At 43.2% G+C, this 22,656-nt stretch overlaps 1 protein-coding gene across 9 annotated transcripts in view; it reads left to right on the top strand.

Annotated features, from left to right (window-relative positions):
* The window catches only part of PDE4A (phosphodiesterase 4A), a 479,899-nt gene extending 459,016 nt beyond the window's left edge, over nucleotides 1-20,883 (top strand). For all 9 annotated transcript variants that reach the window (XM_068274376.1, XM_068274377.1, XM_068274379.1 and 6 more), the window contains 6 exons: nucleotides 1,378-1,542; nucleotides 4,430-4,529; nucleotides 7,743-7,897; nucleotides 13,540-13,662; nucleotides 18,618-18,800; nucleotides 20,401-20,883. In XM_068274376.1, the coding sequence (XP_068130477.1) occupies nucleotides 1,378-1,542; nucleotides 4,430-4,529; nucleotides 7,743-7,897; nucleotides 13,540-13,662; nucleotides 18,618-18,800; nucleotides 20,401-20,799 (1,125 nt within the window). In that variant the 3' untranslated portion in view covers nucleotides 20,800-20,883. The remainder of the gene's footprint in view (nucleotides 1-1,377; nucleotides 1,543-4,429; nucleotides 4,530-7,742; nucleotides 7,898-13,539; nucleotides 13,663-18,617; nucleotides 18,801-20,400) is intronic.
* Nucleotides 20,884-22,656: the final 1,773 nt, after the last annotated feature.

Here is a 22,656-nt window from a genome sequence, read left to right as displayed (position 1 = left end):
TGACTACTTTACCTGTCAGGGTCCGCCTCTGTCTCCGTTTCCACAACTCTTCTTCACACTGTCGACATATTGCATGTGGGCGCATGCTTCCAGCCAATCAGTCATTCCAGTCAGTTTTCCAATCAGTGATTGCTCATCCACGAGCACCAAGACACTGTGAAAGAACAACATTTTTATAACCTGTACGATTTGATGGGCAGGAGAATTCACTTCCCATCAGTGGCAAATCCAATCAATTTGATCGGTTCATTTGACCAGTCAGGAGTGGAAATTGGGTCGTGTGTACTGGTCCTCAGTCACTGGGTGGATATCAAGAATGGATTGCTTTAAAATCCAAGTTCAGGAACTGTTTTTTTAACCCTCTGGGGGATAATCCCGAGCTGAGCTCGGGGTAAGTCGCCACAGAGGATTTCTCAGGCCCTGGTGGGCCGATTTGCATAATTTTTTTTTTGTTGCACGCAGCTAGCACTTTGATAGCTGCGTGTATATACCGATCGCCGCCGCTCCGCGCTGATTCGCCGCTACCCGCCGTGCCGCGCCGCTCCCCCCCAAGACCCCGTGCGCAGCCTGGCCAATCAGTACCAGGCAGGGCTGAAGGGTGGATCGGGACTCCCTCTGACGTCACGACGTCGATGACGTCATCCCGATCGTTGCCATGGCGACGGGGGAAGCCAAACAGGAAATCCCGTTCTGAACGGGATTTCCTGTTTGCTTTGATTGCTGGAGGCGATCGGAGGGGGTGGGGGTATGCCGCTGCACAGCGGCTATCATGTAGCTAGCGCTAGGCTAGCTACATGATTAAAAAAAAATAATAATTAAAAAAAAATGTGCTGCGCCGCCCCCTGCCGATATTATTGTATCCCCCAGGAGGTTAAATATACATGTAGTAGAATATGGCCATATAGGAAGAACACCTATAGAAAATGTTATCAAAGAAAAAAATGTGCGGCACCAATTTCTAGCTCTTTAGTTTTCTCCTCAGCTATGTGCAGGTGCCTGCTCACTTCCCCTTCCTAATCAGTGTGAAGTCTAATAGGCTGATAGAAGTAGGGAGGTGTGGCTTTAGCTGTGCCTGGCCTCTTGCTTGTTTTGTACTGCTGTGTAGCGATCATGGGAGTTTACTTGATTGCTACAGCTTTGGTTTTGTGCTGTTTTTGGCTGAAAGAGCCCTTTGCCTTCATGGTCATGTGACTAAAAGGGGAATGAGCAGGAAATAGTCAGTCGCTAACGATCTCTGAATTTGTGTACAGATACCTTTCTTTTTTGATTTGCAAAAGCTGCATAGTTGTTTTTCAATTTTTTATTTTTTCTTGAATAGTTTTTCTTGTATTCATACGTTGTTTGCATTATAAGTCATCTTATTTGTCTCTTTTGCAGGAGAGAGAGCTGTGTAAAACCTTTAAAATACCTGTGGATTCGCTAATCACTTACCTGATGACCCTAGAAGACCACTACCACGCCGACGTGGCGTACCACAACAGCTTGCACGCCGCGGACGTCACGCAGTCCACACATGTCCTCCTTTCCACGCCGGCACTAGATGTAAGTCAGGAAATGTTCTGTTACTGTGTTCAGGCAGAGGTCTGTTCTGTGTGGTGGTGTATGACAAATAACATCCTTATTGTGAGTGGTCACTGCTACCCATAGGAAGTGGGGGGTAGCAACCTTCACAGCTAGGCCAGATACCCATAGGAAAACCCCCAACCCTACTGAGGTTAAATAATATATAATGTATATCAATATAATAGCAGGTTCAGTCCAAGGCAACAATAGCTTCGCTAGATGTGTATTAGTTAGTAATAGAGTTGTCGGGGGGGGGCCCTAAAAAACAGACAGTAACACACCAGACAAGAACAGATCCAATGTTAACCAATCCGTTCCATTCACATTGGTCCATTCAAACAGATCAGTTCGGCATTTTTCCCTCCAGACCCTCTGGGTCTGAAGAGATTTTTCCAGATCGACAGAGGGTCACAGATAGAAAACGTGTGCCTTTAAAAACTGATACGTTCCACGTTCTTGACAGTTGCTATCTGTGAACCTCGTTGCATTGTGGGAAATAACAGCTGTTTCAAACTACCAAACCAGCAACCTCTCCCTCTGCGGAATGTTTGTTTCCTGAGAGTTCTACGCACAGAGATCACCTGGCAGGACTAATGGTGGCCACTTACCATACAATCTGTCGAGCGATCGTTTACAAACAATTTCTCATATGGACGGTTGGAAATTATCATTTGGGACCACTAATGGGCAAAAATCTCTTAACCAATCCTATCAGATTAGCAGCATTTTCCGATCGTTCATCAGAAATATTGTTCGTAAATCATCAGTTTAGCAAGTTGTATAGTTAGTGGCCACCTTTAAGATGTCACCACCTGTTCTAAATTTCAGAATGTAAATCAGGATGAAGAAAGATTTAACAATGGCCAAGCACTGACTAAATCATTTATAAATTATTATTGTGAAAAAAAACAAGCAATTTAATTAATTACATTATTTTCACTACAGTTCCTCTTTATATGCTTCCACAATGTAGTTCTATGGAATAAAGCTGCAACGCACACATAGTTGGGTGGGGCCACATCACACAGTTATACTTTGTGGGACCACATACCCCCTGCTCAGTCCTGAATGAATGGCTCTATACTGCACCACAGTTATACTGAATGGGACTGCACTGCACAGCATAGTCATATAGAGTTGGGAAGCTTAACACCACATAGTTACACTGACTGGAGCTGCCTGCACAACATAGTTATTCTTAAAGGGATCCAAGCATTTTTTTCTGCAGTTTGCCCTGGATTCTAATAGCTATAGGACCTTCCCCCCCCCCCCCCTTTCATTTATGCAGGGGAAGGTGTGAAGTTAATTGAGTGGGACTTATCCAAAGTGAAATACAGTGTCCAATCTCCCTACCCCCCCTGCTGATTAAAGCTTGTTTTTGCTCATTGCTACTGCTAATTACAGGGCAGTCCTTGTCTGCCTGCACTTTCTGATGATGGCGGGCCATGGAAGTAGGGCAATATAAGCCTCTAACAAACATTTAAATGTAAAATTAAGAGGTAGAATGGAATTTGTTTTAGTAATGAGCCACATTTTAGCATGCATTTTTATTGTGCTATTGAAATGCCCTGGGTGCTAAAAGTGCTGCTCGCTCCACTTTAATCTAGCTGATCTGCTCGGCACAGCTATAATGCATGGCACTGCACTGCTCCACATAGATATACTGAATGGGGCCTGGCCTCTTAGCAGAGTGGCTAGGTGTCATGTGGGGACGCTGCCCAGGAAAGCCTGAATCTCCAAAGCTACAGCTGCTGCACTGCATAGAACGAGAGGCAGCTTTGTATGAAGGGGAACCAGACATAACGGTTTTCAGTTGCTAAGCTCACTTACAGGCAAACATTAATGATGGAGTTTCAAGCTGTCCTACTGAGCCCTCTAAAAATATTAATAATGCACAATGTAAACAGATGGAGATAGCAACATGGACGTCACAAGTAACACGATCCGGGGCCTGCTGACGCCAGAGCCGCTCTCCAGCTTGTCCTTCTCGCCGGTCTTCTCAGTGCTACACCATTCAGCCCAGTCAGGCATCCCAGTGTTGGGTTCTGTTTAATAATAGATGACTCTGAGCTGTAGCCAGGAAATACAATGTATACACATCTCATAAATGCATAAGAGCTTCCTTCTTCACAGCTCTGCTCTACATCTTCCAGCTTCCTAGCCTTCCTTTTGTCTGTACAGGTTGTGTATGGATATTAAAGGTTCATGCAAAAAAAAGATTGCCTTGTAAATTTTAGGCCTAAGCGTAGGCCATTTGCCTATTAGCCAATCAGATTTCATCCTAGGTATGAGAGAATGATTGGGATTGCTATAAATGTGGGCAGGACATGTTCTGTTCCCCACAGGGCCCTTTTGAAGCTTGTCATATCTTATGACAGATATATATTGCAAATTTATTTAATTTATTTATTGTATTTATAAAGCGCCAACATGTTACGCAGTGCGAATAAAGAAAAAGGGACGCAGGAGCCCTTATGGAAAAAAATGGCGCTGCCACAGGCGCCTATTATAAAAGCTGAGTTTTGCAGCGAACCCACCTGGTATTGCGGCTTTTATAATGGCCATGATATGCGGTAAACAAGCGAAATTTCGTCGCCAGAGGCACTGGGGGCTTACGGATATGCAAATTACAGCATTGCATAGCAGGAGTGGAACGCCCGCTATACTATGGAGCAATTTCTATACTCGCAATGCCCCGGTACTAGTTACCAATATTTTACTATCGGAATCCAGCAGTAGAATATGGCTAATTAAACAATACTCTACTAGCGGTAATCCCCTGCGCCCTATTTTCCCAGGGCTTTTTATTCTTGTATGCATATATTGTACATTACACTGTGTAACCAGCTCCGTGTCTCACTTTCAGGCTGTTTTTACGGACCTAGAGATCTTAGCAGCGTTGTTTGCTGCGGCCATCCATGACGTGGACCATCCCGGCGTTTCCAATCAGTTTCTTATTAACACAAGTAAGTGGAGGCGGCATCTTGTGCAGATAGAAGAGCTTATGCCATGGGAAATCTTCAGCGTATGAATGGCTTAGGGTGGCCGAATCACACAGCATCTGTCCTGTAATAAGACAATCTGTCAGAGCAGCCACACTCCCTTCCCCCGCCTGTACCATATAGAGCACAGTGCGGGATTATAACCCAGCACCACTGGCCACGTGATTGAACGCCTGTCAGACAGAAGCACTTACAGTTGAAAGCATAACATTTAAAGGGGCTCCATTGAAGAAAGTTGTAAGATTTAAAATACATACATACATTATAAATTGTACATTTCACCCGTAGTAAAATGCACTATAAATTATTTTGTCCTGTGTTGCTGTCACGTACAGTAGGTAGTAAAAAGCTGACAGATTTTGGACTAATTCATCTCCTCATGAGAGATTCTCAGTATTACCTTTAATCTTTACAAAAGCACTGCCCGCAAAAGATCTATACAAAGATGCCTGCTAGCTTACTCTACTCGTTTGTACACTATATTGGCAGTTGGACTGAGGAACTGCAGTTCAGTTAGTGCTTTTGCAAATAAAGAAATAACTGAGAATCCCCCATGAGGGTATGGACTAGCCTAAAACTTGACAGATCTGTCATAATTTTACGGCTTACTGTAAGCGGCAGCAACTCAGAAAAAATGTATTTTATTGTGCATTTTGGTCTGGGAGAAATGAACATTTATATCTATTTATTTTGTTATGAATTTTTATCATTAAATGGAGCCTACTGATTTTTTTTATAATATTCAGCATTAAGAAGTATTTTTGTTTTTAATTTTCTAATCCGGTCAATGGAAAATTTTATATATGAATAGTTAAAGTCTACCATTTGGATTCTGCAGCTGTTGCTTCCAAGTAAAGAGAGATGAGCTGTGCACACACTTTCTGTCGCCCAAAGTGATCATTTGTGATTAATAGACATAAAAAGCACTTCACACTCTAAAGTAAGTCCCAATATTGTTAGTGCAGCAGTAATCAATTCTTCAACACAGTCCTCAGCATCAGACCACCGTGACAGGATGAGTTGACAGCCACCACCTCACTCTAAAGGGGCCCATACACCTAACGATTTTCCCGCTGATATACAGCAGATTAGATCACTGTGATCGAATCTGCTGTGAAATCGTTGCGCAAACGCTGACCGAACAATTAATTTCCGTCCGAAATCAATCGTTCCCGTCGATCCGTCCATGCGAAAGATTTCGGCTCGATCCCCGGCAGGTCGGGAGTGCGTCGATAGTGGCGTTCGAATGCCTGACGACCGATGCTAGCGGCAATACATTACCTGCTCCTGCCGGTCTGTGTCCCCTGGTCTCCGCTGTCCCTTCTCCGTGCTCGGCTCCTCCAGCTTCACTGAACTTCCTGTCCCGGCAGGAAGTTTAAACAGTAAAGTGCCCTCTACTGTTCCCCGGCAGGACGTTCAGTGAAGCTGGAGGAGCTGAGAACCGAGAAGGGACAGCGGAGACCAGGGGACACACGCCGGCCGGAGCAGGTAATGTATGCGGGGGGGAGCGGTGGCAGCGCCACCACAGATTGTGATCGGTTTCATGCTGAAATCGATTCACAATCTGTTTGCAGTAAAGGCAGCCATGCAATCCCTCTCTGATCAGATTCGATCAGAGAGGAATCTATCTGTTGGTCGGATCTGATGGCAAATCGACCAGTGTATGGCTACCTTTAGAAGTGGACACTCACTGTGTGAGATGGGGTCCGCAGCGCTTTTCTGATCATTTTAAGGCAATCCCAAGCCTGTCACGATTCCTCATGATATCTGCCATAGTGTGGGGCCTCTTTATAGTGTAAACAACCAGACTGGCAAACAACCAGACGACCAACTGATACCAGGTTCTTTGCCAGATCCAACCGATGGATCTACCTTCCTAAAGAGGCCCATACACAGGTTGATTTTAGTCATTGATCGATTCGATAGTCGATCGATCGGAAATCGATTCTATCAAATCTATCACTCGATTGATGTATCTGACAGGATGGAAAATTTAGGTCGATCTGCTGCTGGTAGCAGATCGATGGCCTATAAAGTTGCATTGCATCTAATGGTCCAATAATGCATTTAGATAGATTTCCGATAGATTTCCTCCTGAAATCTATTGGAAATCTGTTCCTAGTGTGTGGCACACATCAGATACATTCCTGTCAAGTCGAATCTGACAGGAATCTAACAGAAATCTATCTGATGGTCCAATCTGCTGCAAATCTATAAATGTATGGCCACCTTAAATATCAGGCAGGATGGAACGTGTGTACAAGTCTTTCGTATAGCTTTGTTGTTATTAAATGCAGACATGTTGTGCAGTTTGTCAATTAGCTTGCGCACATAGTATTTAATTGAGTTTGTTGTTTAGTTGGTTGGCGTTTGTGTATGGTACAGTACTTGTCATGTAAAGTGCAGCTGGTGCATGTTGTGCAGTTGCTTGTGCATTATGTTGGGCATGTGTATTAGCTCCAACAGCCTTATAGAGGAGCTGTCGGCTATACTATATATAAAAAACAAACCCACATATAAAAGTAGATAAATACTTGCTCTACGTACGTAATATATTGCACTGTCCACGGTTTGATTTTAGTGAGTTTTATATGGTAAATAAAGAGAAAACGGTTTAGGGCATTTGCCATTTTGGCCTGTGTCTGAAGCTAATCCTGATGTCATTTCCTCCCTTGCTCTGGGAGGAGGGCTGCCAATGCAAACACAGGCAGTCTTCAGACACTACCCAGCTCTGCGATAGAAAGTGCATTGTCATTGTGTGACTGTAACTTGAGAAGCATGAGAATTATTGGCCATTTAGAGAGGAACAGAGGTGTGGGAAAGAGGCTTCAGCCAATCAGGCTGCATTAGTTAAGTTTGAGGGGAAAGTAAAGAAGCAAAAAACGACAACCCAGCATGCCCTGCAACTTCCTTTGTGAGGTAATGTACTAAATGAGTGATTTTTAACTTTTGGATTGCCTGGTTAGCATCCTTATTTGTTTACTAGACAAAAATAAAGAATTGATTTTATGCCTGACAGTTATGCTTTAATGCTGACAGGGCTGCCTTGAAGCACTCATATAATTTATACTGCTGTTTACAGCATCTTATTTTGAAATGGTATCATTCTGAAAACTCCAATGTGATGTATGATGTAATCTGCACCACACTGACTGTCCTTTGTTGTGTGACTCTCAGATTCAGAGCTGGCCCTAATGTACAACGATGAGTCTGTCCTGGAGAACCACCACCTGGCTGTGGGATTCAAGCTACTGCAGGAGGAGAATTGCGACATTTTCCAAAACCTGAGCAAACGCCAGCGGCAAACGATGAGGAAGATGGTGATTGATATGGTAACTACACTACTGGGTGCTAAGTTTCATTTATTAAGCTTAGTATTGAATAATAATAAAAATATGTATTGCAAATGAAAATGTTGTGTTTAGTAATGGTCATGTCTAGGAGATCTCATGGAGAAGCATGTGATCAGTTTGGTCAGGTGATAGATATGTAAGTCTCTGACTTGCTAGTCATGATCATGTGATAAAGCAGGATGTGATCACAGCAAATCAGAGCTCTGCAAATCAATCAGCTGATCAAACAAATCACATGCTTCTCCATGAGTTCTCCTAGACATGACCATCACTAGTTGTGTTTATGGAGGTACACCTGCTTGTTTGACTTTTCTTTTTTATCACTAAATACTGTTGGAGACAAGTCAATAGGGACCAGTTAGGTTTAAAAGATAACTGTACTGACACAGTTAAGTAAATGTGACAGGAGAACTGTGGGCGGGGCTTCTTCAATTTTGCCCTACAATTACGAGACCACTTCCTTATTTTATGCTAATCTTCTTTGAGTAGACTGGAGCTGAAGCTGGGTACACACCGTACAATTTTCTGGCAGATCGGTGGACCAATAAGATAATTTATGATCTGTCCAATTGGATCGATAACGCGACCGATTTTGGGTAGTTAGCTGAAAACCGATCACATTATTGAGTGAGAGCAGTTTGGACAACTACACATGATGCAACTTCTTATCGGATGACCCGTCAATCTGATAGAAAATTGTATTGTGTGTATTAGGCAGAGCCGGATTAAGGCTAAATGGGGCCCTAAGCAAAGTAACTGATTTGGGCCCCCCCCATCATGTTGTAATAGAATCAGAAGATGCAGCTGCACAGCAATATGCCGCACACACCGGGCAGCCGAGCTACTGGTTGCTATGGGCAACAGCACGCTTTCCTCTGTGGGTGCACAATGCAGGGAATAGCCGCGGCAAAATGCAGAGTGAGAGATGAATGGCTGGGACATTTGCACTCAGGGGCTGGGGCACCCCTGTGAAGAGGGCGCCAGATATCACAGCAGCAGCACTTTCCCCTGCATCTCCAGCCTGGCAATAGCAGAAAGCTCTGGACACCGCCAAACCGGAAGCCGTTCCCCAGACAGAATTACATAACCACTCCCACCACCGAACAACCAATTTCCTCCCAAACTAGACAGCCACCATGCAGCCTCCATCCCAGTGAATACGATAGTCCAGCAGAGAAGGCAGCCGCAGTGGGGGAGAATGACAGCACCAGATGAATCACATTCACCTATTGCGATCCAAGCAATAGAGGTCCCGTCATCCGGAGCCCATCTGTCTCCTCTAGAGTGCTGCCGCTCTGTTACTACTACTATTACTACTTCCTACTTCCTGTCTGATCTGAGAATCAGGAAGTTCAGAGCGAGCGGCTGCACTGTAGAAGAGACAGATGGGTTTCAGATGACGGGATCTCTATCGCTTGGATCATGGATAGGCGAGTGAGCGTTTGCCATCTGCTGCTATCATTCTTGCTGCAGCTGTAGTTCTCTGTGGGAAGGGAGGGTGGAGTGGGCAGCGGCAGAGCGCACAGTAGCAGGAGGGGGACCTAGGAGGAGAGCCTGGCTCTGAAGACAATCAGCAGCGCACGGCATCATTTGACAAGACGAGACAAATAACATATCGCGCTTTTCTCTTGGTGGACTCAAAGCGCCAGAGCTGCAGCCACTAGGACACGCCCTATAGGCAGTAGCAGTGTTAGAGAGACTTGCCTACGGTCTCCTACTGAATAGGTGCTGGCTTACTGAACAGGCAGAGCTGAGATTCGAACCCTGGTCTCCTGTGTCAGCGGCAGAGCCCTTAAAGGGACTCCGAGCAGTGCCTGTGGATATGCCTTTAAGCATACCCACAACTAATTCATTACATCCTCACACCTACCAGCATGATGTTTGTAATTATATCCCCCTGGGTTCCTTATATTTCATTGCATTGTGCTGAATCGAGCTGCCAACTTTGAAGAAAAGTCGTCCTGTGGCCGTGATTTCGATCGCGAAAATATCGAAAACTAAAAGGCATAGAGCAGCCGTTTATATATCATTGGAAAGAGGAGAAAAAGAGCTTTAAAATGATATGCATCTTTCCATAGTTACTGCACTGTTCAGAGTCCCTTTAACCATTATACCATCCAGCCACCGCTGACTTTGGAGAAAAGTCGTCCTGTGGCCGCGATTTCGAATTGCGAAAATATCAAAAACTAAAAGGCATAGAGCAGCCGTTTGTATATCATTGGAAAGAGGAGAAAGAGAGCTTTAAAATGATATGCATCTTTCCATAGTTACTGCACTGCTCAGAGTCCCTTTAACCATTATACCATCCAGCCACCGTTGACAGGATGGCAAGGGCTGGTTTATGTGCTGATGGGGCCCCTTTGACTCTGAATGGGGCCCCAAGCGACTGCTTTTGTTGCCTGGTCGGTAATCCGGCCCTGGTATTAGGTGTAAGATCATTGTTTATAACAGACAGTACTGTTGGCTGCATTGGTCAGGTCTCTGTATAATGGATGCTCTATGGAAGAGGTTCACTTTAGTTTTTTGATCCTCACTGATGTGCAGACACACAAATGCATGTATATGTCTGCACATCAGTTAGGATCACTGACTTGGTTTCTGTAACCTTAGAGACGTGTACTGTTCAGCAGTAAAGCAAAAAATATATATTTTTTTTTTTTACTGAAGGGACCCATACACTGGTCAATTTCAGCTATCGATTGATTCTATAGAGTCGATCAGAAATCGATTCTATGAATCGATCAATTTGCGGCTAATTTCGATGGATTTGATCTGTCTGACAGGATGGAAAATCTATGTCGATCTGCTGCTGGTAGCAGATCCATGGCCCATGGTTGCATTGGATCTAATGATCCAGTAATGCATTTAGGTAGATTTCTAATAGATTTCATTCTGAAATCTATTGGAAATCTGTTCCTAGTGTGTGGCATACATCAGATAGATTCCTGTCATATTCGTCTTGACAGGCATCTGACAGAAATCTATCTGATGGTCGAATCTGCAGCAAATCTATACGTGTATGGCCACCTTATGGTTGCTAGGCAAATCCCCAATTGTCACTATGGACAAATATCTAATGTACAAACACAAATACCTAATGTAAATGTAAACCATATAATGTACAATAAATGTAAATTTACATAAATGTTAATGTAAAGCCAAATGTAAATACAAATACCTAATGCTTTCATTTGCCCCTGATTAAAATAAAATTGTATAAAAACTCCAAAGAAAGAAGTATACAGGCCATTCAAATTTTATTGTATTACCGTCCTGCTTTGCTAAATCAGTTTTCTGGCAAGTTTTATGTAATCAGTTTCATGGCCTTTATACCGTGTGTCATGCCAGGCATTGCGGTAGAGATTAGCACCTTGTGGCGTGCTGATGTTGGTGTCGGAATGTTTTCTGTGCACACGTGACACTTATCTGGGCACAGCTCATCCTGCAAGACAAGTGTAATACATAACCTTCTGTACACAGGCCAACAAACATTGTATTACTGACTTACACCGCTACTGTCTTCCATGTACTTGTCAGCCCATCAATAATGCATAAATCCCTCTCTGCATGACAGTCTAATACACCTGACAACTGCTGCATGCCACAGATCTGACAGTCCCAAGGAAGCTGAAACTCTATGGGATTGGCTGAAGTTATTGGCTGAAGCTAGCCTGTCACAAATCTAGTGTCGTGGGCTAAATACTGTACTTTACTTTTGCCACATTCAGCACAGGTACTTATTTAGCCTGCTTCTCAACATCTTAACTGTAAACATACAAAGTAACCCAAAGTCACAAAACAAAAAATTCTAAGTAACGAGATATCTATGTTTCCATAATCAGCTGCTCCATTCGTAAATAATAATTTCTACTGTTCTACTGTTCTGCAGTATATACCCATACCCCCATTCATGGCAATGAGCACAGAGACTAAACGCATGATACAATAAAATGTTCCAATTATACGGCACTTTGAAGAAAACCATTCGTTGGCACGAAAAATTTAAATTTTTTTTTTTCATTCAAACGAGAAAGCCGATTGTATTTCCTGTTTTTTTTCGATATGTTGATCAGGAGTGGTGGATTTTTATGATCGGTTTTTATGAAAACTGAATGGTGTAGGGTAGATTGTCAATGTATTAATGTACAGACCCAGGCAATTTTTTTCAGAGTTTTCAATCTTTGTATTCATATTAACCATTTAACGACCAGCCAACGCCGATAGGCGGCAGCTGGTCGCATGTGGGTTTCCTGTCAGTTCACGGAGGGGGGCTCCGTAAACAGCAGCTCACAGGCTAAATGTAAACACCCGGGGAAGTAATTCCACGGTGTTTTCATCGTACGGCGGTGCTGTCGTAATGTAGATCGGCGATCCTCTGATTGGCCGGGAAATCGCCCCCATCTGATAGGCTGAAGCCTATCTGAGGCGGTACAGGACGGATCGCTGTCCTGTACCGCCTATAGTGAGGAGGAGAGGGAGGGAGGAATAGCGCTGCAGAGGGGGGCTTTGAGGAGCCCCCGCTAGGCACAAGGCAGCGGCGGCTAACAGACCCCCCAGCAGGGCATCCCCCTAGTGGGAAAAAAGGGGGGGAAGTGTGATCGCCCTGCCTAAAACCTGATCTGTGCTGGGGCCTGAAGAGCCCACGCAGCACAGATCACAGAATAATCAGCCGGTCCTTAAGTGGTTTTTAAGAGAAAAATTGTACACGTGTGGTACATTAGTCAGATTTTTTAAATGTTACAATCAATCAGAAAAATTGATTGTAATGTTTGAATTATCATTTGTGGCCAGCTTTACGGTAAATTACCTTAATCACCTCTCTTTCTGAGGGTATTTTATTGCTGTAAGTGCGCAAAAAAACCCAAACTACAGTTAAGGATCTGTGTTTGGCCTATAGTGCCATTATGGATTGATTTACATGGCACTACCTACCATCTTGAACAAACTATAGATTTGATTTTTGGTTACATTCTAAAAATGATGACCTTAACTCCTGTCTTTATAAGGCAATATTGTACTTAAAGAAACACTGAAGCGAGAATAAATCTCGCTTTAGTGCTTATATTCAGCAGGGGCATGTGTGCCCCTGCTAAAACGCCGCTAAACGGGGGTCCCTTACCTCCCAAATCCCCTTCGTGCAGCGGGGGATCACTTCCGCATTGAGGCATGGCTAATGGCCGCATCCCTGCCTCACGCACGTCTGTCAGCGCGTATCTCCGCCTCTCCCCCACCCCTCTCAGTCTTCCTTCGCTGAGAGAGGTGAGAGAGAGGCGGCGATGCGCCGCTGACAGACGGTGCTGAGAGGCAGGGCTGCAGCCGTTAGCCCTGCCTCAACAGCAGCAAAATCTACGACCAAGTTGGTTGTAGATTTTGCAGGGGGAGTTTGGGGGGTAAGGGACCCCCGTTTAGCCACAGGATAGCGGCGTTTTAGCAGGGGCACACATGCCCCTGCTGAATATAAGCAATGAAGCGAGATTATTCTCGCTTCAGTGTCTCTTTTTAATAGAGTTAGTAAGTTGCTTGACATCATGAGCAGCCTGGGTGGGTTTTTGGGATGTGCTTTTCTGAGCTTGATTGGAAAATAATAATCTAAAAGTAATTTTTTTTTTTTTTACGAACAGGTTCTGGCTACTGACATGTCCAAACACATGAGCTTATTGGCTGACCTGAAGACCATGGTGGAGACCAAGAAAGTGACCAGCTCTGGTGTCTTGTTGCTCGATAACTACACAGACAGGATACAGGCAAGTATCTGATGAACCGCAGGCTGTGCACTGTTGGACGGGGCTGGTGAGGGAAGTGAGAAAATCCACCTACTGGCCAATAAGCAGTAGCCACATGTAGTACTTCTAAAGTCAAGCCTGCTGCAGGTATTGTTTTTACTGGAAAGCATAAGATATGGATGTTTCTGAGTTTTTGCACTTCAGCTGTGGCAGACAATGCAGTGAAATTTAGTGCCGGATATTTGAATAGTTTGATTTTCTTAAAGGGAAGCTGTCAGCCATACTATCTCAGAAAACTAAATCACATATATAAGTAGATAAATACTTGCTCTACTTACATAACATACTGTATGTATTGCACTGTCCACGTTTTGATTTTTGTGATCTTTCTACAGTAAAAAAAAAGTATTTCCCATTTCAACTGTGGCTATTTTGAAGCCAATCCTGATGTCATTTCCTCCCTTACTCTCCTCTGCCTGATTTGCCCGCCCTTCACTATAGAAAGTGCATTGTCTCAGCACGAGAAATATTGGCCAATCAGAGAGGAACAGAGGTGTGGGAGGGGAAAACAGGAGGAAAAGAGGCTTCAGCCAATCAGGCTGCATTAGTAAAGTCTGGGGGGAAGTAGAGCAGCAAAAAAGGACATCCCAGCATGCCCTTTTTATGTACCAAATTTTGTGTGTACCAAATAAGAGTCAGGTAAACTGGGGAATGATCATTTATCAACAAGAAAAGTAATAGAGATTTTAACTTTTGGATTGTCTGGTTAGCATCCTTATTACTTGTTTACCAGATAAAAATAGAGAATTTATTTTTGATTTTGTGCCCAACAGTTACGCTTTAAAGAACTCTTGGCAAGAGAGCAGTAAGGAAACTAGCATTACAGGTTTTTTTCCAATGCTTCCTTTAGTATCAAAACTTGTATGGCTCTAGAATTCTCAACTTTCTTGCATCTTACTTATGGTGTTCCTTCTGGTCATGTGACCTCCAGCTGCCAATCCACTCTTAGGTACATGGCGTTTTGAAAACCAGGGAGTCATCTGCTATACATTGTCATTTCACACAGTGACTCCTCTTTTGCTCTGGCCCTTGTGTGGTGCTGCATTGAATGGCAGCCTCTAGATGGGAAGGTGCTCGTGAGGTACAGATAAGCATTTTTCCAGTGAAGTTTTTGAAGTTTAGAGCCTAGGGTAACTTTCACGATTTGCATAGATTTTTTTTTTTAGTCTATTTTTTATTTAGTCGGAGTCGAGGAGTTGGAGCAATTTTGGGTACCTGGAGTCGGAGTGGTGGTTTCAATAAAGTGAGGAGTCGGATGATTTTTTAACCAAATCCATAGCTATTGTAAAAATTAGACTAAGTAGTCGGAGTCGAGGAGTTGGAGCAATTTTGGGTACCTGGATTCGGAGTCAGAGGTTTCATAAACTGAGGAGTCAGGAAATTTTTGTACTGACTCCACAGCCCTGTATTTCTATATAAATCCTTATGAGGAAAACTTTTGCCAGTCATAGCAATTGTAGATGGAGAGCGTGCTAGATCTTATTCAGCAGGATTTGTGTAGTGTTAGGCGAAGTTTAAAGCGGAACCTTAGCCCAAGATTGAATGTCATCCTAACAAGTAGCCAATACCCCCTTTCCCACGAGAAATTGTTACATTTTCTCAAATAGATCATGGGGGGGGGGGGCGCTGCGTGGCTGATATTGTGGTGAAACAAATCCCACAGTGTGCCAACTGCCAAGGAAGAAGCATCTCTTTTTGTGCATGGAGTATACAGTATGTATACCTATATCTGTTGTTAGGTTTAGCGGAAAGGCAATAATAGTGTTTAGGCTAAGGTTAGGGGGTAAGTTTATTGCTAAACTACTTGAGGGGGTGGCGAGGTTAAAGAGGAACTGCAATGAAATTAACATAATAAATAAAATTGCTTATTTTTACAGTATTCCTTTATAGATCATTCAGTCAGTGTTTGCCCATTGTAAAAGCTTTCCTCTCCCTGATTTACCTCTTGAAATGTATCACCGGTGTTGACATCTTTAGTTCTGTGAATTCCTGTGAATTTTATAAAGTTAAAGCAGAGAATCCTATTCTAGGCAGTTTCCATCTTTGCTACCTTTGACCTCCTGACATCATTTCCTCCCTCACTCTTTTTCTCCTGCTAATTTGCATTCATTACTCGCCCTTCTCCCAGAGTCTTCAGACACTCCCACTGATGTCTATACTAGGAATTGCATTGTTTTATGTCATTAGAAGGAGGGGGAACTAAAGGGAAGAGGTGGAATATATTATAGATAGACCCCCAGCATGCAACTGTTTGGCAATCTATATATATAATTGAGTAAGTGCCTCAACCTTCAAGCAAGAAGAAGAAGTAGCGCCCTGCCCCCAGGGCCGGTCCAAGCAAGAAGAAGGGGCTGGTCCAAGCAAGAAGAAGAAGTAGTGTCATATCAAACCAGGATAATTTGCATATGCATTGTGGGTAACCACAAATGTTCACTTATAGCTGAATTATTGCAGATTTGCTTCTGTTTTAAGAAGGAAAATTACACCAAGCTTTGCTTTTTTTTTAGTAGGAGGGCTTTTTGGTCTCTTTTATCCTCCTATACAGTCTTAGTAGATTGGGTCACCCTGAGCTGCTTGGTTACTCTGTTGTACTGGTCCAAGCCCTATCTCATACAGCATTATCAATCCCTGCAATGTACTAATGAAAACTAAATGTCTGAAACAGGCTGTCACAAGTGGGTTTGATATGACTGCGTAAAACTTAAAGCTATAGGCTTGCTTGACTTACCAAGGGTGAATAATTTGCATATTTAGTAGTAGTGCATTGTGGGTAAACACAAATGTTCAATTATAGCTGAATTATTGCAGATTTTCTTATGTTTTAAGAAGGCAAATTACACCAAGCTTTGATTTTTTTAGTAGAAGGTCTTTTTGGTCCCTTTTATCCACCTATACATTCCGAGTGGTTTGGGTCACCCTGAGCTGCTTGGTTAGGCCCCGTTCACACTTGCGTTTTGGCATGCAAACGGATCGGACCGTACGGTTCTGATCCGGATCCGATCCGGTCCGTTTGCATCAGGAATGTATCAGGCTGCCATCCGGATCCGTGTGGTAAAAACAGTGAAATTACTAATAAAATTGTTGGGGTCAGCAGAAGGTGCACCTGGTGCACCTGTAGAATCAGGTCCTCCGCTGTTTAGGCCTCACCTCCACCTCCGACATACTGCCAATCAGCTCCAGCACGTTAGTCACTGCTGCTCCACTGCTGCCCATGTGTCCCCATCCGAAATGGCTGCTAGAATATGCATAGGAAGTGGGGTAGAACGTCAGGTGTTTGTATCCTGTGTGTTCTGTGCTTTCCGTTCCCCATAGGTTTCTATTTCCGGATGGTGCAGTCAGGCTCCGGTCCGGGTGCGTGGGCCGGATGATCCGGACCCGAAAAATAGCGCATGTTGGAAAAGTGTCCGGAGTCCGGATCCGATCCGGCTCCGTTCTGTACGGAAAGTACGCATGTGAACATCCGCATAGACTTTGCATTGCTATGCGGAATGTACATTCCGTTTGCACAGCATACGGTCCGGATCCGATCAGGCGGATCCGGACAGGGAATGCTAATGTGAACCAGGCCTTACTCTGTTGTACTGGTCCAAGCCCTATCTCATACAGCCATATCAATCCTTGCCATGTACAGATGAGGACCAAAAGTCTGAAACAGGCTGTCACATGTGGGTTTGATATGGCTGTGTAAAATTTAAAGCTATAGGCTTGCTATACACCAGTGGTTCTGGATGCTTGCTTGGCTTACTAAGGGTGAAAAGGAATTATTTGCATATTTAGTAGCAGTGCATTGTAGGTAACCACAAATGTTCACTTATAGCTGAATTATTGCATATTTCCTTCTGTTTTAGGAAGGCAAATTACACCAAGCTTTGCATTTTTTTTAGTAGGAGGTCTTTTTGGTCCCTTTTATCCCCTTATACATTCCGAGTGGTTTGGGTCACCCTGAGCTGCTTGGTTACTCTGTTGTACTGGTCCAAGCCCTATCTCATACAGCCATATCAATCCTTGCCATGTACAGATGAGGACCAAAAGTCTGAAACAGGCTGTCTACATGTGGGATTGATATGACTGTGTAAAATTTAAAGCTATAGGCTTGCTATACACCAGCGGCTCTGGATGCTTGCTTGGCTTACCAAGGGGGAAAAGGGGTAATTTGCATATTTAGTAGCAGTGCATTGTGGGTAACCACAAATGTTCACTTATAGCTGGATTATTGCAGATTTCCTTCTGTTTTAAAAAAGCAAATTAAACCAATACAGTGTGCGGCATTGCAGGAAGTGACGACAGTGGAACGCACGATGGAACACGGAAGAGGTGAGTCATCCCCGCCCGCTGCCTCTTACTAATAGTGGCGGCTGCTACTGTGCTTAAGCAGGAGGGGAAGCGCACATGGGGGCCCCAGGTGAGGGGAGGGGGGGTTCCTGCTGAGCTTAAGCTGGAGGTAGAGCACTCATGGGGGACCCGCTGTGCCCAATACCCCCTTCCTGCCCTCTACCCTCTTATGCGGAGTATGCTAGGCCGCGGGTCGGCTAGTGGTAATTAAAGGGCCAGTGCTCCTAAGGTATGTGATCACGCCAAACCATAACAGCAGAAAAAACTGTGAAAGTTTTGAATGCAGGATTAGCATCTTTATCACTTAATACTTTCAAACCAATTGTTGTTTAAATTTGATTTTTATGGTGACAACCCCCCTTTAAGTTTAGCCTTAGCTATAGGTAGGGGCTTTGCTGAGTTGAGGCACTAATGGGTTAAAAATCCCATTATCAACATTCCCATTTCAGTTCTGCTATTTCTGTTGATAAATGAGCAGTACTCAGATAACTGCAGTAACATGGGTTGTACATGAAGACTGTTTATGCTACTTTATAATTAGACCACTGTTCCTGTTCTCTGACTGTTTCTTTGTGCTCTGACAGGTTCTACGCAATATGGTGCATTGTGCTGATCTCAGCAACCCAACCAAACCCCTGGAGCTGTACCGCCAGTGGACTGACCGCATCCTGGAGGAATTCTTCAGACAAGGAGACAAGGAGAGGGAGAGGGGGATGGAGATTAGCCCTATGTGTGACAAGCACACTGCCTCTGTGGAAAAATCACAGGTACGCTTGACTTTTTCCCATTGAGTGTATTCAAAGCAGGTTCCCTACAGTGATTGGGCAGATGACAGCTCACTTGTCCTTCCGGGCCTATGTAAACAGACCCTGACATGAAATTACACACTCCCTTCTTTGTGGAAAAGACAAATTAGTACTTACCCATATTTTTACAACAAACGCTTTGGGCTATAAGACGCACCTAGGATTAGAGGGCGAAAATCAGGGGGGAAAGGAAAATACTATACCTGGTACTGGGACCTATTATGGACCTTTTTCCACCTAAACTGTCTCAATCCTCGCTACACTGCCCAGCTGCACTAAATACACTGCTCAGCTACACTGACTACACTGCCATCTACACTGACTGACTCACAGGTAACTGACTGCAAGATTTCAGCTATCTATGTGCATGTCATGCGCAGCTAAAGGGCACCAGTGAACTCGGAAGGACAGAAGCCATGGAGGACAACTGTATACAGCAGCGGAATTGTCCATTTACAGAGGCGGGGGGGGGGGGGGGGGGTGACTTCTGGGCACACCTTTGGAATATAAGACGCACTGACCGCAATTTTGAGGGAGAAGTCTGTGGATGGTGACTGTATTACTGACTTCCTAAGACAGATCACTTCACTTCCGTGATATAAGGGATCCAGGAAAAGCCAAATGGTCATGTCAACATGACCACCAGGCAAAGGTGAGTGGAGGCATTTTTTTTTTTTTTTAATATCTGCAATTTTTTTTATTTTTTATTTTTATTAGAAATTAGTTTTGGGTAAGAATTATTATTTATTGTATTTATGAAGTGCACACATATTACACAACGCTGAACAGTAGATACTTTGGGAGACGGACAGCAAGATATAAGATCATGTAATGGAGTTTAAGTTTTAGAGACCACATAATTAAAATCCAAGTCGTCCACTAGAAGGGTACCAGATGGTGAGGGGTGCATGATGAAGTTGGATACACTAGATGGGAGGATCCTGCCAGAGGCTTACAATACTAGGTATGAGTTACATAATGGGTGCTCAGTGGAGCAAGTTATGGCATTGATGCAGGGGGGAGGCGATTTTGAAGAGGTGAGTTTTTTGAGGGCTTGTCTGAAGGTGTTGAAGGATGTTGGGCGGTGGAAGTGAGTTCCAGAGAGTGGGAGCAGCTCTTGAGAAGTCCTGCAGTCTCGCATGGGAGTGGGAGATGCGCAGGATGGTCAGGCTGGGTATACGTCTGTGGATGAGTTCAGAGATGTAGGCCGGGCAGGTCCTATGGACTAATTTATACGCTCAATCTTGAAGCTGATCCTTGAGCTCATAGGGAGCCAGTGGAGGGATTTACGGAGGGAAGTCGTGGAGGCGGAGCAATGGGAAGAATGGATCAGTCTGGCCGCCTTATTCATGATGGATTGTAGAGGGGCCAGACAGAAGGGAGTTGCAGTAGTTGGGACAGGAGATAAGGGCATAAGAGTATAATTAAACAGTTGCCAGTCTGCCAGAACCTTAAAATTACAACAAGACCCTGCAATGTGGTCTAGCCAAATGCAATAACGGGTCAGTAGAGTGCTTATTTTTATCCATAATCTAAAATGCACGTTTCTGTGCATCAATAGGTCGGCTTCATTGATTACATCGTCCATCCGCTCTGGGAGACATGGGCAGATCTTGTTCACCCTGATGCGCAGGATATCCTAGACACCTTGGAAGATAATCGGGATTGGTACCAAGGCATGATCCCTCAAAGCCCATCACCGCCACCAGATGACCCAGAAAAAGACGACGACACTGCTATGGAAAAGTTCCAGTTTGAACTGACACTGGAGGAAGAAGCGGAGGAATCTGACAAAGACAGGAATAGCGGCATTGAGGAGGACGAGTGCAGTTGTACACTCCAAACACCTGAAATCCAAGAACCTGAGCTAGACATTGAGGATGACTCACGCACGACGCAGGAAGAGCAGCCAGTACAGACTGATGACCTATCAAATAACACATCTCCCACGGAGTCCTGAACTTTACCAATGGGAAACGAAAAACTCTTAAGATGTTATTTAACAACACACAAAGACCTGTTTTAAATGGAGATCAAAAATGTGTTTAATTTCCAGTTTCATATTTATTTATTTTTGTCTTTTTTTTCCTTTTAAGGTTGTTTTTGTACTCTCAAGGGGAACAAACACAATTACTGTAGATTCAGATACTTTGCACAGAATAGGAGTTTGTTGCCATAAGTAAGTTACAACACACTCTCTACAAAAAAAACAAAAAAAAAATCTGTAATATATATATATTTTTTTTTATATGCGTGTTTTTTTTTTTTCTTTTTCAAAACATTTTTATTTCCCTTTCAAACGGATGCAACAAGAAAAAAACCAATTCTTATTCCTATTTTTGCGCATGCAAAGATAAAGCCATTTGTTTTTGTTAATTTTTTTCAGGAAAAAAAAGAACAAAAATTACCCATGGAGAACTTAATAGGAGAAGCATAACAAATTTGAAATATTTTATTTCTTAACGTGAAGCGTTGATAATTTTTTTTAATTTGTAAAACAAAGAGAAACCTACTGGCCCAGCCAAGCTGAGCTCACTCCAGAGAGTGTTCCTTGTCTTCTGGGAGTGAAGTAGGATTCCAGAGACTGTGGAAGAGGTGTGTGCCTTTTATGTACATTTCTGTGTCTTTTGTTGTATAGCAGATGGCGCTCCAGTGGCAAAGGTTTCTGGGTAAAAATATTTAAAAAATAGAACAGCAGCGAATAGCACTAGTTCTGACGGGTCACAGGGATGGGAGTACACTTAGGCCCACAGGAAATTAACTTTTCCCCTAAGTTTTCTCCTAGGAGAAAATGTTTAATCCTCTATTTTAAATACCTTTTCAACAATCTGCAATTGAAAAAAAAGTACCAAAAAGTTGGTGAAAGGGCATTATCAAATTTATTTTCAGTATTTTCTAGCTTGCTGGTGGGTCAAAAAGCATTTTATTGGCAAGTTTAAAAAAGTTCACCTGGGAGAAAACTCAGGAGAAAAAGTTAATTGCGTACGGGCCTTAGTATCTCAACATAGTGGAATATTTTAAAATGGACCTTTCCACTGCCGGAGAGGAGGGTGGAACTCAAATCTCAACCTCTCTCTTTTTGGTAGCCAAATGGTGAATGAATGTGGAAACCTGTAGCCTCCAAAAGACACTTTTTTGGTAAAAAAAAAAAAAAATCAAAAAACAAAAAAGAAAAATTAATATTTTATTTAATTCTATCTTTCTCTTTAATCTGTCAGCATAGATATATCGATCTATATATATATATATATATATATATATATATATATATATATATATATATATATAATATATATTATATATATATTTTCTAAACGCTTATAATTTATTGATCGCCTTCTCTCCCCGTCCCATGTCAATGCCATAGAAATGTGAACGTTTGTCGGTCTTTATGGAAAGTGAAAAAAGGACTAAGATGTGGGAGACAGAGAGATTGTCATTGTTGAAGCATCTTGCAGCTTGGCCATCAGTCTTCCTTAAAGGATACCCGAGGTGACATGTGACATGATGAGGTAGACCTGTGTATGTACAGTGGCTAACACTGCTGTGTTCCTTTTTTTCTTTCTCTGCCTGAAAGAGTTAAATATCAGGTATGTAAGTGGCTGACTCAGTCCTGACTCAGACAGGAAGTGACTACAGTGTGACCCTCACTGATAAGAAATTCCCCTTTTTATCTCTTTCTTTCTCTCAGAAGCCATTTTCTGCTAGGGAAGTGTTTTATAGTTGGAATTTCTTATCAGTGAGGGTTACACTGTAGTCACTTCCTGTCTGAGTCAGAGCTGAGTCAGCCATTTACTTACCTTATATTTAACTCTTT

The sequence above is a fragment of the Hyperolius riggenbachi genome, chromosome 3 (genome assembly GCF_040937935.1).
Source record: "Hyperolius riggenbachi isolate aHypRig1 chromosome 3, aHypRig1.pri, whole genome shotgun sequence".
Classification (NCBI taxonomy): Eukaryota; Metazoa; Chordata; class Amphibia; order Anura; family Hyperoliidae; genus Hyperolius; species Hyperolius riggenbachi.
Note: the sequence above shows the minus strand (reverse complement) of the source record. Positions and strands in the feature narration are given on the sequence as shown.